The sequence below is a fragment of the Chironomus tepperi genome, unplaced genomic scaffold (genome assembly GCF_022539635.2).
Source record: "Chironomus tepperi strain 1889 unplaced genomic scaffold, CSIRO-AGI_Ctep_v1 contig_34, whole genome shotgun sequence".
NCBI classification, from domain to species: domain Eukaryota; kingdom Metazoa; phylum Arthropoda; class Insecta; order Diptera; family Chironomidae; genus Chironomus; species Chironomus tepperi.
In genome coordinates, this window is record NW_027226156.1 from 1,623,411 (window position 1) to 1,647,266 (window position 23,856).

Sequence of the window (23,856 nt, forward strand, 5' to 3'; positions counted from 1 at the left end):
TGATTTAAAACTTTTCTTTTTATTGTCACTCATGAGTTCAGGATCACGACAAAATTTGATATAAATTGTAGACATCCTAGCTACAATTCAGTCATTACTTTAACAGTAGTTCTTGAAACATTTTGGGAAATAAGTAAAAGTGGTGAAAAAAAAAAGAAGTTAAAAAAAATGAAGTGGAAAATTTCGATGGATATATCTGTGATATTGATAATATGTTTATGCTCAAGTGTCAGTGCTAGACCTCAGATTAGTAGTAACAGTGCACTTAAGCTTACCCGTCCTCCTATAACGACAACGACAACTAAAATTACAACGACGACGACCACAACAACAACCACTACCCCAACAACAACTACTACGACGACCCCAACGACTACAACGACGACCCCAACGACAACCACAACGACACCAACAACGACGACAACTTTAGAACCATCAAGTTCGTCATCAATTGAAAATCCAGCACCAAGTTCTGAATCATCAAGTTCAAGTGATGTTTCAAATTCATCGTCTAGCTCAGCTCCAAGCTCTGAAGTATCAAGCTCTAGCTCAAGTGCTGCCCCAAGTGAATCGTCAGCTCCAAGCTCTAGTGCTGCCTCAAGCTCAAGTGCTGCCCCAAGTGAATCTTCTTCTTCAAGTGCCGTTTCTAGTTCATCTTCAAGCTCTGAAGTATCTAGCTCAAGTGCTGCACCAAGTGAATCTTCAGCTCCAAGCTCTAGTGCTGCACCAAGTGAATCTTCAGCTCCAAGCTCAAGTGCTGCCCAAAGTGAATCATCTGCACCAAGCTCTAGTTCTGCCCCAAGTGAATCATCTAGTAGCACAGTAGAATCATCAATTCCAAGCTCATTCTCGGAATGGTCTTCTGAAGCACCTCCAAGTGGTGGATCGGCCGGAACTTCATTCTCTTCTGGAGCAAGTGAAGAAGCATCACGTAAGTAAAAAGTCAATAATTTGGTTTCTTAGGATTTTATTATAAGGAGCAATTTTCTTTAATTCATATATTAGTTCCAAGTACAATATCATCATCGTCATCAATTGGTAAGAATTCGATAAAATTTTAAATATTAAGAGTTCGCAATAAAATTCAAATTTTCAGCATCCTCGGAACCAGAAAGCTCTTCTTCAAGTTCCGAATCATCAAGCTCTGAATCAAGTGAATCATCTGCACCAGGTTCCGAATCATCAAGCTCTGAATCAAGTGAATCATCTGCTCCAGGTTCCGAATCAAGTGAATCATCTGCTCCAGGTTCCGAATCATCAAGCTCTGAATCAAGTGAATCATCTGCTCCAGGTTCCGAATCATCAAGCTCTGAATCAAGTGAATCATCTGCTCCAGGTTCCGAATCATCAAGCTCTGAATCAAGTGAATCATCTGCTCCAGGTTCCGAATCATCAAGCTCTGAATCAAGTGAATCATCTGCTCCAGGTTCCGAATCAAGTGAATCATCTGCTCCAAGTTCAGAATCATCAAGCTCTGAATCAAGTGAATCATCTGCTCCAGGTTCCGAATCATCAAGCTCTGAATCAAGTGAATCATCTGCTCCAGGTTCCGAATCATCAAGCTCTGAATCAAGTGAATCATCTGCTCCAGGTTCCGAATCATCAAGCTCAGAATCAAGTGAATCATCTGCTCCAGGTTCCGAATCATCAAGCTCAGAATCAAGTGAATCATCTGCTCCAGGTTCCGAATCATCAAGCTCTGAATCAAGTGAATCATCTGCTCCAGGTTCCGAATCATCAAGCTCTGAATCAAGTGAATCATCTGCTCCAAGTTCAGAATCATCAAGCTCTGAATCAAGTGAATCATCTGCTCCAGGTTCCGAATCATCAAGCTCTGAATCAAGTGAATCATCTGCTCCAAGTTCAGAATCATCAAGCTCTGAATCAAGTGAATCATCTGCTCCAGGTTCCGAATCATCAAGCTCTGAATCAAGTGAATCATCTGCTCCAGGTTCAGAATCATCAAGCTCTGAATCAAGTGAATCATCTGCTCCAGGTTCCGAATCATCAAGCTCTGAATCAAGTGAATCATCTGCTCCAAGTTCAGAATCATCAAGCTCTGAATCAAGTGAATCATCTGCTCCAGGTTCAGAATCATCAAGCTCTGAATCAAGTGAATCATCTGCTCCAAGTTCAGAATCATCAAGCTCTGAATCAAGTGAATCATCTGCTCCAGGTTCCGAATCATCAAGCTCTGAATCAAGTGAATCATCTGCTCCAAGTTCAGAATCATCAAGCTCTGAATCAAGTGAATCATCTGCTCCAGGTTCCGAATCATCAAGCTCTGAATCAAGTGAATCATCTGCTCCAAGTTCAGAATCATCAAGCTCTGAATCAAGTGAATCATCTGCTCCAAGTTCAGAATCATCAAGCTCAGAATCAAGTGAATCATCTGCTCCAGGTTCCGAATCATCAAGCTCAGAATCAAGTGAATCATCTGCTCCAGGTTCCGAATCATCAAGCTCTGAATCAAGTGAATCATCTGCTCCAGGTTCCGAATCATCAAGCTCTGAATCAAGTGAATCATCTGCTCCAAGTTCAGAATCATCAAGCTCTGAATCAAGTGAATCATCTGCTCCAAGTTCAGAATCATCAAGCTCAGAATCAAGTGAATCATCTGCTCCAGGTTCCGAATCATCAAGCTCTGAATCAAGTGAATCATCTGCTCCAAGTTCAGAATCATCAAGCTCTGAATCAAGTGAATCATCTGCTCCAGGTTCCGAATCATCAAGCTCTGAATCAAGTGAATCATCTGCTCCAAGTTCAGAATCATCAAGCTCTGAATCAAGTGAATCATCTGCTCCAAGTTCAGAATCATCAAGCTCTGAATCAACTGAATCATCTGCTCCAAGTTCAGAATCATCAAGCTCAGAATCAAATGAATCATCTGCTCCAGGTTCCGAATCATCAAGCTCTGAATCAAGTGAATCATCTGCTCCAGGTTCCGAATCATCAAGCTCAGAATCAAGTGAATCATCTGCTCCAGGTTCCGAATCATCAAGCTCAGAATCAAGTGAATCATCTGCTCCAAGTTCAGAATCATCAAGCTCAGAATCAAATGAATCATCTGCTCCAGGTTCCGAATCATCAAGCTCTGAATCAAGTGAATCATCTGCTCCAGGTTCCGAATCATCAAGCTCAGAATCAAGTGAATCATCTGCTCCAGGTTCCGAATCATCAAGCTCTGAATCAAGTGAATCATCTGCTCCAAGTTCAGAATCATCAAGCTCTGAATCAAGTGAATCATCTGCTCCAAGTTCAGAATCATCAAGCTCAGAATCAAATGAATCATCTGCTCCAGGTTCCGAATCATCAAGCTCTGAATCAAGTGAATCATCTGCTCCAGGTTCCGAATCATCAAGCTCAGAATCAAGTGAATCATCTGCTCCAAGTTCAGAATCATCAAGCTCTGAATCAAGTGAATCATCTGCTCCAAGTTCAGAATCATCAAGCTCAGAATCAAGTGAATCATCTGCTCCAGGTTCCGAATCATCAAGCTCAGAATCAAGTGAATCATCTGCTCCAAGTTCAGAATCATCAAGCTCTGAATCAAGTGAATCATCTGCTCCAAGTTCAGAATCATCAAGCTCTGAATCAAGTGAATCATCTGCTCCAAGTTCAGAATCATCAAGCTCAGAGTCAAGCGAATCATCTGCTCCAGGTTCCGAATCATCAAGCTCAGAATCAAGTGAATCATCTGCTCCAAGTTCAGAATCATCAAGCTCTGAATCAAGTGAATCATCTGCTCCAGGTTCCGAATCATCAAGCTCTGAATCAAGTGAATCATCTGCTCCAAGTTCAGAATCATCAAGCTCAGAGTCAAGCGAATCATCTGCTCCAGGTTCCGAATCATCAAGCTCAGAATCAAGTGAATCATCTGCTCCAAGTTCAGAATCATCAAGCTCTGAATCAAGTGAATCATCTGCTCCAAGTTCAGAATCATCAAGCTCTGAATCAAGTGAATCATCTGCTCCAGGTTCCGAATCATCAAGCTCAGAATCAAGTGAATCATCTGCTCCAAGTTCAGAATCATCAAGCTCTGAATCAAGTGAATCATCTGCTCCAAGTTCAGAATCATCAAGCTCTGAATCAAGTGAATCATCTGCTCCAGGTTCCGAATCATCAAGCTCAGAATCAAGTGAATCATCTGCTCCAAGTTCAGAATCATCAAGCTCTGAATCAAGTGAATCATCTGCTCCAAGTTCAGAATCATCAAGCTCTGAATCAAGTGAATCATCTGCTCCAGGTTCAGAATCATCAAGCTCAGAATCAAGTGAATCATCTGCTCCAAGTTCAGAATCATCAAGCTCTGAATCAAGTGAATCATCTGCTCCAAGTTCAGAATCATCAAGCTCTGAATCAAGTGAATCATCTGCTCCAGGTTCCGAATCATCAAGCTCTGAATCAAGTGAATCATCTGCTCCAGGTTCAGAATCATCAAGCTCTGAATCAAGTGAATCATCTGCTCCAAGTTCAGAATCATCAAGCTCTGAATCAAGTGAATCATCTGCTCCAAGTTCAGAATCTTCAAGCTCAGAGTCAAGTGAATCATCTGCTCCAAGTTCAGAATCATCAAGCTCAGAGTCAAGCGAATCATCTGCTCCAGGTTCAGAATCTTCAAGCTCAGAGTCAAGTGAATCATCTGCTCCAAGTTCCGAATCATCAAGCCCTGAATCAAGTGAATCATCTGCTCCAAGTTCCGAATCAAGTGAATCATCTGCTTCAAGTTCCGAATCATCAAGCTCTGAATCAAGTGAATCATCTGCTCCAAGTTCCGAATCATCAAGCCCTGAATCAAGTGAATCATCTGCTCCAAGTTCCGAATCAAGTGAATCATCTGCTCCAAGTTCAGAATCTTCAAGCTCAGAGTCAAGTGAATCATCTGCTCCAAGTTCAGAATCATCAAGCTCAGAATCAAGTGAATCATCTGCTCCAAGTTCCGAATCATCAAGCTCTGAATCAAGTGAATCATCTGCTCCAAGTTCAGAATCATCAAGCTCAGAATCAAGTGAATCATCTGCTCCAAGTTCCGAATCATCAAGTTCCGAATCAAGTGAATCATCTGCTCCAAGTTCAGAATCATCAAGCTCTGAATCAAGTGAATCATCTGCTCCAAGTTCCGAATCATCAAGTTCCGAATCAAGTGAATCATCTGCTCCAAGTTCAGAATCATCAAGCTCTGAATCAAGTGAATCATCTGCTCCAAGTTCCGAATCTTCAAGTGAATCCTCTGCTTCAAGTGAATCATCATCGGTTCCAAGTTCTGAATCTTCAAGCTCTGAATCAAGTGAATCATCTGCTCCAAGTTCCGAATCATCAAGTTCTGAATCAAGTGAATCATCTGCTCCAAGCTCCGAATCATCAAGTTCTGAATCAAGTGAATCATCTGCTCCAAGCTCCGAATCATCAAGCTCTGAATCAAGTGAATCATCTGCTCCAAGTTCAGAATCATCAAGCGAATCCTCTGCTTCAAGTGAATCATCATCGGTTCCAAGTTCTGAATCTTCAAGCTCTGAATCAAGTGAATCATCTGCTTCAAGTTCCGAATCATCAAGTTCTGAATCAAGTGAATCATCTGCTCCAAGCTCCGAATCATCAAGCTCTGAATCAAGTGAATCATCTGCTCCAAGTTCAGAATCATCAAGCGAATCCTCTGCTTCAAGTGAATCATCATCGGTTCCAAGTTCTGAATCTTCAAGCTCTGAATCAAGTGAATCATCTGCTCCAAGTTCCGAATCATCAAGTTCCGAATCAAGTGAATCATCTGCTCCAAGTTCAGAATCATCAAGCTCTGAATCAAGTGAATCATCTGCTCCAAGTTCCGAATCTTCAAGTGAATCCTCTGCTTCAAGTGAATCATCATCGGTTCCAAGTTCTGAATCTTCAAGCTCTGAATCAAGTGAATCATCTGCTCCAAGTTCCGAATCAAGTGAATCATCTGCTCCAAGTTCAGAATCATCAAGCTCTGAATCAAGCGAATCATCTGCTCCAAGTTCTGAATCATCAAGCTCTGAATCAAGCGAATCATCTGCTCCAAGTTCCGAAGCATCAAGCTCTGAATCAAGTGAATCATCTGCTCCAAGTTCAGAATCATCAAGCTCTGAATCAAGCGAATCATCTGCTCCAAGTTCAGAATCATCAAGCTCAGAATCAAGTGAATCATCTGCTCCAAGTTCCGAATCATCAAGTTCCGAATCAAGTGAATCATCTGCTCCAAGTTCAGAATCATCAAGCTCTGAATCAAGTGAATCATCTGCTCCAAGTTCCGAATCTTCAAGTGAATCCTCTGCTTCAAGTGAATCATCATCGGTTCCAAGTTCTGAATCTTCAAGCTCTGAATCAAGTGAATCATCTGCTCCAAGTTCCGAATCAAGTGAATCATCTGCTCCAAGTTCAGAATCATCAAGCTCTGAATCAAGCGAATCATCTGCTCCAAGTTCCGAAGCATCAAGCTCTGAATCAAGTGAATCATCTGCTCCAAGTTCAGAATCATCAAGCTCTGAATCAAGTGAATCATCTGCTCCAAGTTCCGAATCATCAAGTTCCGAATCAAGTGAATCATCTGCTCCAAGTTCAGAATCATCAAGCTCTGAATCAAGTGAATCATCTGCTCCAAGTTCCGAATCTTCAAGTGAATCCTCTGCTTCAAGTGAATCATCATCGGTTCCAAGTTCTGAATCTTCAAGCTCTGAATCAAGTGAATCATCTGCTCCAAGTTCCGAATCAAGTGAATCATCTGCTCCAAGTTCAGAATCATCAAGCTCTGAATCAAGCGAATCATCTGCTCCAAGTTCCGAATCATCAAGTTCCGAATCAAGTGAATCATCTGCTCCAAGTTCAGAATCATCAAGCTCTGAATCAAGTGAATCATCTGCTCCAAGTTCCGAATCTTCAAGTGAATCCTCTGCTTCAAGTGAATCATCATCGGTTCCAAGTTCTGAATCTTCAAGCTCTGAATCAAGTGAATCATCTGCTCCAAGTTCCGAATCAAGTGAATCATCTGCTCCAAGTTCAGAATCATCAAGTTCTGAATCAAGTGAATCATCTGCTCCAAGCTCCGAATCATCAAGCTCTGAATCAAGTGAATCATCTGCTCCAAGTTCCGAATCTTCAAGTGAATCCTCTGCTTCAAGTGAATCATCATCGGTTCCAAGTTCTGAATCTTCAAGCTCTGAATCAAGTGAATCATCTGCTCCAAGTTCCGAATCAAGCGAATCATCTGCTCCAAGTTCTGAATCATCAAGCTCTGAATCAAGCGAATCATCTGCTCCAAGTTCCGAAGCATCAAGCTCTGAATCAAGTGAATCATCTGCTACAAGTTCCGAATCAAGTGAATCATCTGCTCCAAGTTCCGAATCTTCAAGTGAATCCTCTGCTTCAAGTTCCGAAGCATCAAGCTCTGAATCAAGTGAATCATCTGCTCCAAGTTCCGAAGCATCAAGCTCTGAATCAAGTGAATCATCTGCTACAAGTTCCGAATCAAGTGAATCATCTGCTCCAAGTTCCGAATCTTCAAGTGAATCCTCTGCTCCAAGCTCCGAATCATCAAGCTCTGAATCAAGTGAATCATCTGCTCCAAGTTTAGAATCATCAAGCGAATCCTCTGCTTCAAGTGAATCATCATCGGTTCCAAGTTCTGAATCTTCAAGCTCTGAATCAAGTGAATCATCTGCTCCAAGTTCCGAATCATCAAGTTCCGAATCAAGTGAATCATCTGCTCCAAGTTCCGAATCAAGTGAATCATCTGCTCCAAGTTCCGAAGCATCAAGCTCTGAATCAAGTGAATCATCTGCTCCAAGTTCCGAATCATCAAGTTCTGAATCAAGTGAATCATCTGCTCCAAGTTCCGAATCAAGTGAATCATCTGCTCCAAGTTCCGAAGCATCAAGCTCTGAATCAAGTGAATCATCTGCTCCAAGTTCCGAATCATCAAGCTCTGAATCAAGTGAATCATCTGCTCCAAGTTCCGAATCAAGTGAATCATCTGCTCCAAGTTCTGAATCATCAAGCTCTGAATCAAGCGAATCATCTGCTCCAAGTTCTGAATCATCAAGCTCTGAATCAAGCGAATCATCTGCTCCAAGTTCCGAAGCATCAAGCTCTGAATCAAGTGAATCATCTGCTCCAAGTTCCGAATCATCAAGTTCTGAATCAAGTGAATCATCTGCTCCAAGTTCAGAATCATCAAGCTCTGAATCAAGTGAATCATCTGCTCCAAGTTCCGAATCTTCAAGTGAATCCTCTGCTTCAAGTGAATCATCATCGGTTCCAAGTTCTGAATCTTCAAGCTCTGAATCAAGTGAATCATCTGCTCCAAGTTCCGAATCAAGTGAATCATCTGCTCCAAGTTCTGAATCATCAAGCTCTGAATCAAGCGAATCATCTGCTCCAAGTTCCGAATCAAGTGAATCATCTGCTCCAAGTTCTGAATCATCAAGCTCTGAATCAAGCGAATCATCTGCTCCAAGTTCAGAATCATCAAGCTCTGAATCAAGTGAATCATCTGCTCCAAGTTCTGAATCTTCAAGCTCTGAATCAAGTGAATCATCTGCTCCAAGTTCCGAAGCATCAAGCTCTGAATCAAGTGAATCATCTGCTCCAAGTTCCGAATCAAGTGAATCATCTGCTCCAAGTTCTGAATCATCAAGCTCTGAATCAAGCGAATCATCTGCTCCAAGTTCTGAATCTTCAAGCTCTGAATCAAGTGAATCATCTGCTCCAAGTTCCGAAGCATCAAGCTCTGAATCAAGTGAATCATCTGCTCCAAGTTCCGAATCAAGTGAATCATCTGCTCCAAGTTCTGAATCATCAAGCTCTGAATCAAGCGAATCATCTGCTCCAAGTTCCGAAGCATCAAGCTCTGAATCAAGTGAATCATCTGCTCCAAGTTCCGAATCAAGTGAATCATCTGCTCCAAGTTCTGAATCATCAAGCTCTGAATCAAGCGAATCATCTGCTCCAAGTTCTGAATCTTCAAGCTCTGAATCAAGTGAATCATCTGCTCCAAGTTCCGAATCAAGTGAATCATCTGCTCCAAGTTCCGAAGCATCAAGCTCTGAATCAAGTGAATCATCTGCTCCAAGTTCCGAATCAAGTGAATCATCTGCTCCAAGTTCCGAAGCATCAAGCTCTGAATCAAGTGAATCATCTGCTCCAAGTTCCGAATCATCAAGCTCTGAATCAAGCGAATCATCTGCTCCAAGTTCCGAAGCATCAAGCTCTGAATCAAGTGAATCATCTGCTCCAAGTTCCGAATCAAGTGAATCATCTGCTCCAAGTTCCGAAGCATCAAGCTCTGAATCAAGTGAATCATCTGCTCCAAGTTCCGAATCATCAAGTTCTGAATCAAGTGAATCATCTGCTCCAAGTTCCGAATCAAGTGAATCATCTGCTCCAAGTTCCGAAGCATCAAGCTCTGAATCAAGTGAATCATCTGCTCCAAGTTCAGAATCATCAAGCTCTGAATCAAGTGAATCATCTGCTCCAAGTTCCGAATCAAGTGAATCATCTGCTCCAAGTTCAGAATCATCAAGCTCTGAATCAAGTGAATCATCTGCTCCAAGTTCCGAATCAAGTGAATCATCTGCTCCAAGTTCCGAAGCATCAAGCTCTGAATCAAGTGAATCATCTGCTCCAAGTTCTGAATCATCAAGCTCTGAATCAAGTGAATCATCTGCTCCAAGTTCCGAATCAAGTGAATCATCTGCTCCAAGTTCAGAATCATCAAGCTCTGAATCAAGTGAATCATCTGCTCCAAGTTCCGAATCAAGTGAATCATCTGCTCCAAGTTCCGAAGCATCAAGCTCTGAATCAAGTGAATCATCTGCTCCAAGTTCTGAATCATCAAGCTCTGAATCAAGTGAATCATCTGCTCCAAGTTCCGAATCAAGTGAATCATCTGCTCCAAGTTCTGAATCATCAAGTTCTGGATCAAGTGAATCATCTGCTCCAAGTTCAGAATCATCAAGCTCTGAATCAAGTGAATCATCTGCTCCAAGTTCTGAATCATCAAGCTCTGAATCAAGTGAATCATCTGCTCCAAGTTCAGAATCATCAAGCTCTGAATCAAGTGAATCATCTGCTCCAAGTTCAGAATCATCAAGCTCTGAATCAAGTGAATCATCTGCTCCAGGTTCCGAATCATCAAGCTCTGAATCAAGTGAATCATCTGCTCCAAGCTCCGAATCATCAAGCTCTGAATCAAGTGAATCATCTGCTCCAAGTTCCGAATCATCAAGCTCTGAATCAAGTGAATCATCTGCTCCAAGCTCCGAATCATCAAGCTCTGAATCAAGTGAATCATCTGCTCCAAGCTCCGAATCATCAAGCTCTGAATCAAGTGAATCATCTGCTCCAAGCTCCGAATCATCAAGCTCTGAATCAAGCGAATCATCTGCTCCAAGCTCCGAATCATCAAGCTCTGAATCAAGTGAATCATCTGCTCCAAGTTCCGAATCATCAAGCTCTGAATCAAGTGAATCATCTGCTCCAAGCTCCGAATCATCAAGCTCTGAATCAAGTGAATCATCTGCTCCAAGCTCCGAATCATCAAGCTCTGAATCAAGTGAATCATCTGCTCCAAGCTCCGAATCATCAAGCTCTGAATCAAGTGAATCATCTGCTCCAAGCTCCGAATCATCAAGCTCTGAATCAAGCGAATCATCTGCTCCAAGCTCCGAATCATCAAGCTCTGAATCAAGTGAATCATCTGCTCCAAGCTCCGAATCATCAAGCTCTGAATCAAGTGAATCATCTGCTCCAAGCTCCGAATCATCAAGCTCTGAATCAAGTGAATCATCTGCTCCAAGCTCCGAATCATCAAGCTCTGAATCAAGTGAATCATCTGCTCCAAGCTCCGAATCATCAAGCTCTGAATCAAGTGAATCATCTGCTCCAAGCTCCGAATCATCAAGCTCTGAATCAAGTGAATCATCTGCTCCAAGCTCCGAATCATCAAGCTCTGAATCAAGTGAATCATCTGCTCCAAGCTCCGAATCATCAAGCTCTGAATCAAGCGAATCATCTGCTCCAAGCTCCGAATCATCAAGCTCTGAATCAAGTGAATCATCTGCTCCAAGCTCCGAATCATCAAGCTCTGAATCAAGTGAATCATCTGCTCCAAGCTCCGAATCATCAAGCTCTGAATCAAGTGAATCATCTGCTCCAAGCTCCGAATCATCAAGCTCTGAATCAAGTGAATCATCTGCTCCAAGCTCCGAATCATCAAGCTCTGAATCAAGTGAATCATCTGCTCCAAGCTCCGAATCATCAAGCTCTGAATCAAGTGAATCATCTGCTCCAAGCTCCGAATCATCAAGCTCTGAATCAAGTGAATCATCTGCTCCAAGCTCCGAATCATCAAGCTCTGAATCAAGTGAATCATCTGCTCCAAGCTCCGAATCATCAAGCTCTGAATCAAGTGAATCATCTGCTCCAAGCTCCGAATCATCAAGCTCTGAATCAAGTGAATCATCTGCTCCAAGCTCCGAATCATCAAGCTCTGAATCAAGTGAATCATCTGCTCCAAGCTCCGAATCATCAAGCTCTGAATCAAGTGAATCATCTGCTCCAAGCTCCGAATCATCAAGCTCTGAATCAAGTGAATCATCTGCTCCAAGCTCCGAATCATCAAGCTCTGAATCAAGTGAATCATCTGCTCCAAGCTCCGAATCATCAAGCTCTGAATCAAGTGAATCATCTGCTCCAAGCTCCGAATCATCAAGCTCTGAATCAAGTGAATCATCTGCTCCAAGCTCCGAATCATCAAGCTCTGAATCAAGTGAATCATCTGCTCCAAGCTCCGAATCATCAAGCTCTGAATCAAGTGAATCATCTGCTCCAAGCTCCGAATCATCAAGCTCTGAATCAAGTGAATCATCTGCTCCAAGCTCCGAATCATCAAGCTCTGAATCAAGTGAATCATCTGCTCCAAGTTCCGAATCATCAAGCTCTGAATCAAGTGAATCATCTGCTCCAAGCTCCGAATCATCAAGCTCTGAATCAAGTTCCGAGTCATCATCTTCTGGTGAATCATCTGCTGAGTCGTCTGCATACTCAACAACGAGTAAGTTACCTGCAGTTAACAGTTTAATGTAGTTATCTAAATTATTGTCTCTTTCTAGCTATGTCCTACCACAAGCGTACTATTGACCCATACTTCCAACCAGAATGTGACTACGACTACGATGTTATCTATGACGGTTACACTCCAGAAGCTTAATATGCTTCCCTATATTGTTGTTTATAAATTTTGAATTTCATTTTATCTTAATTATTATAAATTTTAATTAAATTTTTTTTTTTGTGTGTATGTTTTATCATGTATTAATGCTGATATATGAATAAATAAAGATATAAATTTTAATATTTATTATTAGTTCCTTACTTACGCTTACTTATCGCTTTGCTGGCGATTTAGATGCGTTGTGGTCCATTGAGTACCTCATATTACAAATATAAATGTATTAAGCTTTGAACAGACATCAAAGTTGACTCGACTTCATATGAAATTTGAGTCTGGATATGAATAGCTGGTTGAGGCTCTTGGATGAGACTCCTGGCTGAGGATTGTGAATTTAGAAAAATCCAGGCATCATAGAGCATTTATTGTATTTAAAGGATTAAATATGCTTAAGGGAGTTGGGTCCTCCAGATAAAGGACCTTTTGTAGCAACCTAAGATCCAAGTTAGAGCATGGTTCCATTAAGTAGGCAGGGCAATGGAGGGTATCACCTAACCACACCCATGTCACATCAAGATAGCCAAATTTTTTCCACAAATTTGGAAATCCTAACTATCAATTTGATCAAATTAGAACAAAAAACCTCCGAAAAATGAGGAAAAGTAGTCAAAAAAGTCAATCTTATCATTACGTAATTAGTGAACGACCCTATCGTGAAACCTGTCAAAAAATCAGACTTTAAAAAGAAATGCCATAAAATGAAACAAAAGAGGTTTAAAAGCTGTTTATTATCTTTTTATTAAAAAAGCTTAAATTTATTCAAAAAAAATTTACAAATTTTAATGGTTAAAAAATGTTAATTTTAGGCTGTGTCGTTCAGTTTGTGAATGAAAATTGGATCAAAAACACAAGAATTTGGAATTATTGAGTTAACTAAAAGGTTTGTAATTATATTAAGTAATAAATGACTTAGATACTTACTTCGCTGGTCGTACAGATCAAGTGTGATCAAAGGGCGCAATAAGAGACTCAGAAGAGCCTTAATCAGTATATATTGGACGGGAACTTTAGATAACGAGCCTATACTGGAACCATGCTCAGATTTGGAGCCTAGGTTGCTTAAAAAGTCCTTCCATCTGACTCTATTCTCAGTTTTGACATCTTTCAATAATTTATTAACAAACTATTCCAGATACAATGAACCTCATCCTTATTATCATCACAATCACCCTCATCCCATTCATATCTGCAATATACGATGGATATAAAGCTGAACAATATCAATTTCCATACATTGTGCTGATTAATAGTCCACAATTTTACTGTGCTGGTGTTCTGATAAGCAAACAACATATTCTGACAGCTGCACATTGTTTAATGTCAGTTCCGACCGGTGGATCGATCAAAGTGTCACTTGGTGTTTATGAATATTATGGCTCGTCATACTCGGATGGTGAATTAATCAAGTCGAAAAAATTTTGGATTCATGAAAAATTTTCAATGCCATCGGCTGTTAATGATATTGGATTGATTGAACTTCCAAAGCCAATTGTTCCATCAAATAAGGTTAATTTTATTGGAATTGATAATAGGAATTATCCAGACTATGATCAAAAAGACACTCAAGTTGTAATTGCTGGATGGGGTTTTGTTAAAAGTCAACAAATTGCAAAGCAATTGAGATATACAAACATGACATTGATGCCATTGTATGAGTGTATGAAGTATAGCAGTCATTATATTGAAAGTTTGACTAATAATCATATTTGTGTAACAAAGATTACTGGATTTCCATGCAAGTAAGTATAAAGTTGTTCAATTGGGAACTTAAAGTCATAACAAGAGTCAAGTAGTATCCAAAAGACAATATAGTCAAGAAGAGTCCAAAAATCAAAGGTTAAGTCAAGTAGACTTGAATTCAATATACTTGAGTCAAGTAGACTTAAGTCCAACATACTTGATTCAAGTAGAATTAAGTCCAATATACTTGAGTCAAGTAGATTTGAGTCCACTATCCTTGAGTCAAGTAGACTTGAGTCCAATATTCTTGAGTCAAGTAGACTTGAGTCAAGTAAACTTGATTATTATATTTTCAGTGGTGACTCAGGAACTCCATTGGTATCGACGAAATCTGGAAAAATTGTTGGAATCTTAAGCTACGTAAAAGATGCTGAAAATGGTGTGGATTTAGGTAAAAATGACTGCAAATCGAATGTTCCAGCTGTGGCTACAAGAATTGCATTCTATTTGGACTGGATAGCAGAGAGATCAGGTTTAAAATTCAAGAGAGTTTAGGAAGATTTCTGATTTTGAATTTTGATGAAAACGCGCTCAAAAATTTCACGAATTCTAAAAACTTAATTTTTTAACAAAATTTTCTCATTCTTCCCGCTTATCACGACTTTTTATTTTACAATCACTTGAATTCTGAAATTTTTGTAGTTAATTAAATTAATAAAACTAATTGTCACGATTATTGAAATACGCCGCAAAATGTAGAAAAAAATAAGATTTTTATCATTTTAGTTTTTTTTTTTTGTCAAATTCTTCCTTTTTTTGTCACCCTCAGTAACCTTTAAATCTACAGCTATGCAGTTTTACACGAATTAGCAATAAAGCTTCCCTTTTTTGGACATTTTTTTGCGGTTTTCATTTTACGGCAGGTCATAAAACTTCAAAAACGATTTTATTGATTTATTTCAATTATTTTTAAAAAGAGCAAAGAACTTCGATTTTTTGTTCCTGGTAAGTCACCTGGGGTGTCCTATTATCCTTTATTATGCCTACCTTTCCTTCCCTATCCTTCCCTATCCTTCCCTATCCTTCCCTATCTTTCCCTATCCTTCCCTATCCTTCCCTATCCTTCCCTATCCTTCCCTATCCTTCCCTATCCTTCCCTATCCTTCCCTATCCTTCCCTATCCTTCCCTATCCTTCCCTATCCTTCCCTATCCTTCCCTATCCTTCCCTATCCTTCCCTATCCTTCCCTATCCTTCCCTATCCTTCCCTATCCTTCCCTTCCCTATCCTTCCCTATCCTTCCCTATCCTTCCCTATCCTTCCCTATCCTTCCCTATCCTTCCCTATCCTTCCCTATCCTTCCCAATCCTTCCCTATCCTTCCCTATCCTTCCCTATCCTTCCTTATACCTCCCATTCCCCTATTTTGCATAATAATTAGGCTGAATAATTGTCAAATTGACTATAAAAATTGAGAAGAATCAAGAAAAATCTCAAAAAAATTCTTATCAAGTCACTCACATGTTGAACTTTCACTCAGCCACAGAATATGGACCAGTAAAGAATCTCATTCTCATCAATTCACACGCGTGCTGTCAACATGATTAAGTAAATAAATAAAGTTGTTTTTATTTTACAAATTTTAAAATTTGACTATTTTTTTTAGGTCAATTCAGCTAGTGATTTTACTGACTTTTGTGCTGCAAATTTTACCAGCAAAAGTTCCACCGCCAAAGTCAGTTTTGGGATATTTTCGTGACAAACATTTTGACGATTATGAATTGGACCTTTGGACATTTACACTAAAAAGCAGTTCAATTATCAATTCCATTGAGTTTATGATCACATCGAGACGTGCTGAGGCTGTAAAAGCATTTATGAGTAATAATTTGAAAAATATTGAATATTTGCCGGAAAATGTTAATGAAAAATTTCCAAATTTGGCGATATTTGAGGCAAAAAATTGCTCAATTAAGGCTGTAAGGAAGGAAAATTTTTGTGGATTACAAAAGTTGGTCAAATTGGTGCTGGATTATAATGAGATTGAGGAATTGAGTGCTGATGTGTTTGATGACTTAATTCGACTTAAGACTCTGTCAATTCAGCACAATAAGATACACGACATCAACGCTGGTGCATTTAAGAATCTCAAGGCACTTCATGGACTGTACATTGGACATAATCAGCTTAAGTATCTTAACAAAAATCTATTTGAAAATCTAACAGAATTACGGAATTTATCGCTGCATTATAATCACATAACATACCTGGGTGATGAACATTTGATGCACAATTCAGAGTTGGAATATATGTGGCTGGAACATAATGACATAAGTCATTTAAGCTATACAATGTTTAATTATATGGAAAAATTGAAATTTATTGATTTTAGTTTTAATTTACATATGTGGAGTGGATTTGTGTATGAAAAAAATCAGGAATAAAGTTGGCATTTTAATTGAATTATTTGTGGATTTACTTGACTTGGAATAGTACGCCGTTGACTGCTGTTGGTCAATTACCAACATTTTGATCATTCAGATTCTATACAAAATTAGAGCTTAATTAACTACAAAACCTAATTACCCCTGTCAAATCGACAAAGCATCCTCAAATGACTCAAAAACACACATTTTGAAGCTATTTCTTCCAAATACAACTCAAATGATAACGCAATCTGACGTCAGTTGTTTGTCAAGCGTAAGGAGATTCCAAAACATGAAAATAAATGTTAAATTGACTGTAACGTTTATGAAAATTTTAAATTTGTCTGTGTGAGTGCGGCAAACTCTACATCAGGTATATTGTTTGTTGTTAAATGTTTTGCTGAGAGTCAAACAGCTGATTTTAGTTGTTTTGTTAGTGCTGATGAGTTTAAGTTGTAATTTTTGAAGTTATTTTGAAGAATTTAGTGGATATTAAAGAATTTTTGAATCCATCTGTGGTTGATTGAAGCTGATTGGCTGATATTATAACTTCTCAATGTTTACAGGACAGATTGAAGCTTGTGATCCTGTTTTTTGCACAAAAACATTTGAAATATACACAAATTTAGTGATGTTGTGAGACAAATTACTCAAAAATCCAGCAATTTTATGAAATTTGTGACTATTGACTTTACAAATTGAATATTAAGGAAAAAAAGACCCAAAATCCATCAAAACCTCAACAAATACCACAAAAATCTCTTAAAATTCCCCAAAAATGTCATCAACACAAAATTATCCAATCAAATTAGAGCCAGTCGATGACGTTGTGCTGGAAATCAAGACAATTCAAACTAACATCCATAAAATTATTCAGGATGACTTTAATGATGAGGAAATTGCAACAACTGTTGTTCCGACCTTCGACTTTGATGCTGCAAATGGGATCAAGATGGAACCGGCTGTAGATTTTACTTTGGAGCTGGATGACGATAGGAATCGTGGAAATGTTGATCATGTTGATAAATCACCAAATTGTGAGGAAAAAGAAGATGAAATTGTCAAATCTACAAGAACAAGAGGATTAAAAAGAAGACATACAGCAATTGTTGAAGAATTGTTGGACATCAGCAAGGAGGAAAGTCTTGAAGAACGAATCAAAAAGAGATCCAGAAAGTCATTCACAAAAGATGTCAAAAATGGTCCAGAGACAAAGAAGTCATCACCAAAATTGGAAATTAAGAAGGAAAATCTCAAAAAAGTGCAAAAATCATCAAAAGATCAAGTAACTGGCAAGTCAGGGAAGCATACAAAAGTGGATAAAATTGAGCAACAAACTCAAAGTTTGCCCAAAACATCGAGGAATCAAAAGATAACAAACTATTTTGAATCCAAGGAAAATGAAGAAAAATCAACAAAAATTGTGAAAAATTCTAAAAATTTGAAAGCAGAGAAGCCAGAAGTTGCAAAAGTCAACAAACTGCCAACATCAAAGAGCGCTAAAATCCCAGAAAATAAGCAAAATATTGCAAAAAAATCAACGTCTTCAACAAAAAACAGTACAAAATCAACAGTAAAAGCTAAACAAATAACAAAAAGACCATCAGACATAGTAGAACCGGCTGTAAGTCCCAAAAAAGTATCAAAAATGTCATCAGACACACCAAAACCTCCCAAAAAACCAACAAATTCTGACAATATTAAGCTTAAAACTAAAACAAAGCTAGAATCATCAACTGACAGTGAACTTGATAGTCAACTTGACTCACAAGATTCCGACTCCATCCCCACGTCAAATCCAATAAAGCCACCACAAGAAGACAACGACAATCCCAACCCAGAATCCTCAACCAGCCTCAAATTTGAATGCAAAAAATGCTTCAAACTTTTCGGAACTAAACTCAAACTTTATTATCACAGCAAGACCCACCTGCCAAAAGTTGAATGTAAAATATGTGGACGACATATTCAAGCCTACTTAATGGCACGTCACCTTCGATATCATAAAGACAACAAACCCTTTCAATGTGATTTATGTCCAAATGCATTCATCTCATATGTATCAATTCGTAATCACATGTATCAGCATACGTCCATTAAGAAGTTTTATTGTGATGTCTGTGGACGTGGATATAATGACAGTCGACATCTAAGGGAGCACAAATTAGCACACACAAATCCATTTGCCTATCGATGTGATTTATGTCCGAAAGGTTATGAACGTAAGCAGGCACTTGAAGCACATATGCAAGCCACACATATGGAGGATACCAAATGGTATGCATGTAAAATTTGTGGATACAAGACAAAAATGCTGACAGTCATGTACAGTCACAGAAAGAGACATGATAAGACAATTGCATGCAATGATTGCGGAAAGAAATTTTCAAATCGATCAGAACTTCAGGATCATGCGTTGGCCATTCATGTGAAGGTTAAGAATGTTAAATGTACAATTTGTGGAAAGTTCTTTGCTAGCAAGAGATATATGCTGAAACATATCAGGAGAACACATGGTGAGTTTGATGTTGGGGTATTTGGGTTGGATTTGGATGTGAAACCCGAGTATATAGGGAAAGGGCTGTCAATTCGGAATTAATCTAGCAATTATGTCAAAAATCGGAGAAATAAGGGGTAGGAGCGGGTGTGGGGTTCCCCTAGATACCCTTCAAGTAGACTAATCAATACTAATCTCATCCTTTCAATATTTTCCATCTCCCATAGCTGATCCAAAGAAATTCAAATGTGAAATATGTGAAAACACTTACAAGTCCATCGATGCATTAAAGCAACATTTAAGAAAACATGAGACAAAGAAACGAGAATGTGAGATATGTAAGAGAAAAGTCAAAGAGAGTTATATGAAGAAACATCAAGCACTGAATGCAGAATGTCGTAAGAAATTAGAACAAAAGAATGAGGACAATAGCAGCAGCAGCAGTAATGAGAGTTCTGATGACAAGTCTTCTGAATAGATTGAGATTGAGGATTAGATGCTAATTTGACGAATCTGACCTTTGGATGACTTACTTAGTTTGGCAAGTCGAGTCGACTTTGACCTCTGTACAATAATACATATGCAAATTAATAAAAATAAGAAGAGATTTTTAATCTCAAAGAGAACCGCACATGTGACATGAAGTAAATGACTTTATATTCTTGGGTTTTTTGTACTCTGAATCCAGATACATTTATAGCATTAAGCTCAACGCATCGTCTTGATTCGCGTTTATAAAAAATCATAAATTTTATTGCTTTTTTGTGTGCTGATTGTGATTAATTTGACTATGCTGACGAGGTATGCTGTTTTATTGTGAGTATATTATTTGATAGATTTGGATAGAAATTAGGGAATTGGCCAGTTTTTGGACCGATTTTTCGACTGCTAATTCGATCAAATTTGGTCAATTTTTAACCAAAATCTGTCAGATTTTACCATTTTTTTGACTTAATTTTATCATTTTCTGTCGATTTATTGATTGAGTCTTTGATTGAATTTTGTAAAGTATTAGTCAGATTTGCCATATACTCATCTAATTTCTGTCAGATTCTGCCATTTTTTGGGCAAATTCGGTAATTTTTCGGTCGTTTTGTGTGAATTTCTGCCATTTTTTGACTAAATTTGGTCAAATTTTGTCAATTTTTCAACCGAATTCTGCCAATTTCCAAAGTCAGCTTCAAAATTCCAACATCAATCCATGACTTAACATACTCTTTCCTTACATTGCAGTCTCTTCATTCCCCTCCATCTCCTCACCATCACATCAGCTGTTGTCCTCAATTGTGAATACAAAACAAAGACAGATTGGTGGGCAATTGACGACATTTACTTCTGTGAACAACAATCTGATATTTTTATAACAAAATTCAACTCCAACTTGACATCTGTCGATGGTCGACATACAAAAGGAAATTCCAACACAGATGTAAAAGGCTATCGAACTGATGCAAAGCGTCTTAATTATTTTCCCGGAAAATTATCCGAATTTTTTCCAAATTTTGAATTTATTGCAATTTGGGAGGCGGAACTGATGGAAATTCATCAAAGAGATTTAGCACCATATCCAAATCTAAAAGTATTAAGCTTATTCAGGAACAACATACAAATTTTAGAGCGAAATTTATTCAAATTTAATCCAAAAATTGAATATTTCGGACTTGCTGCCAACAAAATTAAAATTGTCGAAGGTCGAGTTTTTCATCATTTGAAGCATCTGCATACGTTGCATTTTGATGAGAATGTGTGCTTGTCTAGAAATGTTCAGAATGACATACATGAGGTATGGGACTTGGTTGAGGAAATTGAGGAGAAATGCAGGAAGTAGATGGAAGCTGAGGTGAACGTTGACTTGGATCAAGGGTCAGGTATTGACTTGGGGCGTATTTTAGAGAGTTGGGGACCTTGGGGTATTTCTGGGGTCGATTTCTCTGATGTTGGCATGGCTTAGGCACATCACTGCACCATGCCAGGTGTACCTTTGCACAGTGCACCGCTGGTTACGCATATCTGTGCCGTATCGTAATACCGTACCACCACCGGAGACATCGGTCCCTGATGGATTGATTCTCAAGTCGACTTTTTCATACAAAATTCAATTTTACTTATAAGAAAGAATATTTGAAATTTACGTAACGCTTAGGAGAGAGTAAGATGATATGATTCAGTAACAAAGCATAACATCCCATGAGCAGGGTGTAAAACACCATTTCATAGCGTTACTTACCTGACGAACTTTCCTAAAATAAGTCAAAAAGTTTCAATATTTGTGAATTATTAATTTATTATCATTTCCTTCTCAATTGAGAGTAAATAAACATGTAAAAAGAGAGAAAAAGCAAGTTTACAATATTTTAAGAGTTCATTGTAATTTCAGCACAGTTAACGGCAACATCTACAGCTGTCAGTCTATACTTTTTGTTTGTTTACTGTAGATTCTCATAAACCTGTTTCTGATGAGTCGTTATCAGGTTCTACTGTAAGGAATTTGTGTAAATGTGTACAAGTTTATATTAAATTTAATTTTTTTCAGACTTTTGCTTCCAATTTCTCTCACAGCAGCCACTGAGATATCCTGTGAATTCAAAACAAGGACAGATTGGTGGGCAATTGACAATATTTACTTCTGTGAACAAGATTCAGACATATTGGCGACAAAATTCAACAAAAATGTAACAGACCTTGTTGGTCAGCATTACAATGACAAATCCAACGGAGACGTTAAAGGCTATCGAGTTGATGAAAAGCGTCTTCATTATTTTCCTGGACGATTAGCTGATTTCATTCCGAATTTGGAATTTATTGCAATTTGGAATACGGAACTGCTGGAAATTCATCAAAATGACATATCGTCATTTAAGGATTTGAGGGTGTTTAGCATCTGGAGGAATAAAATAGAAATTTTGGAAAAAGATTTGTTTAAATTCAATTCAAAAATTGAGTACATTGGACTCGGACAGAATCGAATTAAGCATGTAGAAGGAAGAATTTTTAATCATTTAAAAAATTTGCATCAACTTCATTTTGATGGGAATGTTTGTGCTTCAAGGCAAGTAACTGGTGACAAGCATGAAATATGGGATTTAGTTGAGGAGATTGAGGATCAATGTCAATGAAATTTTGTGTATTTTAGACATTAAATTGTCATTCTTTATTGAAAATACATAATAAATTAGACCAAAATACATTAAAATTCTCAAATCTTTGCAGTTTAATTTTTGTCTTCAAAGCTTCCATGGAACTGAACCAAAATGACAAAGTACATGATGCATGCTGTGGTAAACTGAAAATGAATTAACAGGACTTATTAAATTTAGGCTGTAAGAGACAGTTCAGACAGTTCAGACAATTCAGACAGTTCAGACAGTTCAGACAGTTCAGACAGTTCAGACAGTTCAGACAGTTCAGACAGTTCAGACAGTTCAGACAGTTCAGACAGCTCAGACAGTTCAGACAGTTCAGACAGTTCAGACAGTTCAGACAGACAATCAAGACAGACATTAATCTCACCTGAAACAGCAATTTCCAGTCAAAGTCCACAACACCACCAGTGAATTTCACCTCCAAGCTTGTCACTTGAGTCAAAAATTTCGAAACTTCAACTTCCATCCTCTCATTTCCACTAAAGTCATTCAAAATTCGACAGCAGGTCTTCTTTAACTTTACAAATTCAAACTTGACACCTTCAACTGAATAAATCACGATAAAGACCATAAAGAACTCCATGACACAATGTCCAACGACTAGAACAGCTGGATTAAATAGGTCTGACCATATGCTAGCTGGAAATGTGACAATGTCAAAGATTGATATGCATGCCCATGAGAATCCATTCGCAAAATACATCATCATAATTGGTGAAAAAATTCGATTAAAAAGTGAAATAATTTCAATAATTTCGAGATGAATTTTTGAGATTTTTTGGACATTTAAGGATTTTTGGTGCAGAGAACTTTGTAGTTCCATCGCTCGATGTTTGATCGAATTTATGATAACAATATGATGATGAATTTGAAGGATCATGCTGACATTTGACCAAAATATGATGGCTGTGAATAGAATATCATTGATGAATTTAGAAGATATGATGATGTAGAGGTCAATGCCTGTCCAGATGGACATTCCTGTTAGTATCATGATTATTGACTTAATGGCCATCGATCTTTGATTTTTATAGTCAAACTGTATCCCAATATCCATAAAATATTCATCAGTCTGCCTGAAACTCTTCAAAAGTTCCGAAATTTTCTTCCTGTTTATAAAAATCCAGACAATTGATGTCACATTGATGATATAGTCAGCATAAACGAGAATCGGAAATGTCGTCCTGGATATTTCATTAACATTCACTTCCGCTGCAATCATGCTCTTCCAATAGATGCAATTAAGTCCCAAACTTATCCAAATTGTAATCAGAATTCCCAAAATGTCGAATTTCGATATTCGAGGTTCGAATGTTTTTGAATCAAAGCTGAATAAAGCATATCCAGTGAATTTTGAGATGAATATCATTGGATGTGCTGCATCTAAGATTGTGAACTTTTGATTGAATTGTTTTGTGATTTGGCTGAATGGAGTTGATAGGAATTTCACGTTTATCATTTTGGTTCCTGTCATTGGATCTGGAATAGGATGAAATTAGAACAGAAATATTCTGGGCAAATAATATCAAGGGTCAGTCACTCTTGAGACACTCTATGATTAAATCACAATTTTTACAGCAGTGTCTGATCCTGCCCAAAGGATAATAATTATCGAAAAATACAATAATTTGAAATTTTACCGTCGAATTTGCACAAACAACTACCTTTAGGCAGCACAATAATACTGAAATTGATGGTAAAAATTGCTTATCCATTCCAACAATACAATTAATGTAATTGACTATTCAATAGGGAATTATTTATCAAAAATACACAAAAGGGTCGTTCGGTAGTTAGGGAGCACTTACTTACTTACCGCAATCATGTTCCTATGAAGAGCTTAGGGCTATAAACAGAAGACTTTCCTAAAA

General features: G+C 38.3%; 7 protein-coding genes across 8 annotated transcripts; 6 read left to right on the forward strand and 1 right to left on the reverse strand.

The window, feature by feature from the left end:
* Window positions 1–322: 322 nt before the first annotated feature.
* LOC139097962 (uncharacterized) lies at window positions 323–5,001 on the forward strand (the record flags this gene model as incomplete). Its single annotated transcript, XM_070650017.1, has 6 exons — window positions 323–422; window positions 464–931; window positions 1,006–1,038; window positions 1,097–1,239; window positions 2,680–2,730; window positions 4,945–5,001. Coding segments are annotated over 6 exons (852 nt in total), but the record flags the coding sequence as incomplete, so codon positions are not given.
* Window positions 5,002–5,217: 216 nt separating this feature from the next.
* Window positions 5,218–7,669, reverse strand: LOC139097969 (clumping factor A-like). The gene is made up of 4 exons (XM_070650029.1): window positions 7,651–7,669; window positions 7,269–7,603; window positions 5,413–5,888; window positions 5,218–5,230 (listed from the first exon to the last, which is right to left on the reverse strand). Exons 1-4 carry the CDS (start codon window positions 7,667–7,669, stop codon window positions 5,218–5,220), a joined length of 843 nt encoding a protein of 280 aa, XP_070506130.1.
* A 179-nt stretch (window positions 7,670–7,848) lies between these two features.
* LOC139097975 (osteocalcin 2-like) lies at window positions 7,849–9,540 on the forward strand (the record flags this gene model as incomplete). Its single annotated transcript, XM_070650043.1, has 2 exons — window positions 7,849–7,959; window positions 9,382–9,540. Coding segments are annotated over 2 exons (270 nt in total), but the record flags the coding sequence as incomplete, so codon positions are not given.
* A 78-nt stretch (window positions 9,541–9,618) lies between these two features.
* On the forward strand, window positions 9,619–10,041 carry LOC139097982 (uncharacterized; the record flags this gene model as incomplete). The annotated part of the gene is made up of 3 exons (XM_070650055.1): window positions 9,619–9,669; window positions 9,879–9,889; window positions 9,936–10,041. Coding segments are annotated over 3 exons (168 nt in total), but the record flags the coding sequence as incomplete, so codon positions are not given.
* Window positions 10,042–13,055: 3,014 nt separating this feature from the next.
* LOC139096856 (mite allergen Der p 3-like) lies at window positions 13,056–14,662 on the forward strand. Of its 2 annotated transcripts, none has more exons than XM_070648615.1 (3): window positions 13,056–13,121; window positions 13,374–13,980; window positions 14,242–14,662. In XM_070648615.1, the coding sequence occupies exons 2-3, from the start codon at window positions 13,379–13,381 to the stop codon at window positions 14,474–14,476; spliced, it is 837 nt and encodes a 278-aa protein (XP_070504716.1). In that variant the 5' UTR covers window positions 13,056–13,121; window positions 13,374–13,378; the 3' UTR covers window positions 14,477–14,662. The 2 variants fall into 2 exon arrangements, with proteins under 2 accessions (XP_070504716.1, XP_070504722.1); XM_070648621.1 differs by having other exon boundaries at window positions 14,278–14,662.
* An 857-nt stretch (window positions 14,663–15,519) lies between these two features.
* On the forward strand, window positions 15,520–16,173 carry LOC139097989 (connectin-like). The gene is made up of 3 exons (XM_070650068.1): window positions 15,520–15,527; window positions 15,586–16,086; window positions 16,146–16,173. The coding sequence occupies exons 1-3, from the start codon at window positions 15,520–15,522 to the stop codon at window positions 16,171–16,173; spliced, it is 537 nt and encodes a 178-aa protein (XP_070506169.1).
* A 614-nt stretch (window positions 16,174–16,787) lies between these two features.
* Window positions 16,788–19,473, forward strand: LOC139096780 (zinc finger protein 37-like). Its single transcript, XM_070648530.1, has 2 exons — window positions 16,788–18,861; window positions 19,070–19,473. The coding sequence occupies exons 1-2, from the start codon at window positions 17,124–17,126 to the stop codon at window positions 19,318–19,320; spliced, it is 1,989 nt and encodes a 662-aa protein (XP_070504631.1). The 5' UTR covers window positions 16,788–17,123; the 3' UTR covers window positions 19,321–19,473.
* Window positions 19,474–23,856: the final 4,383 nt, after the last annotated feature.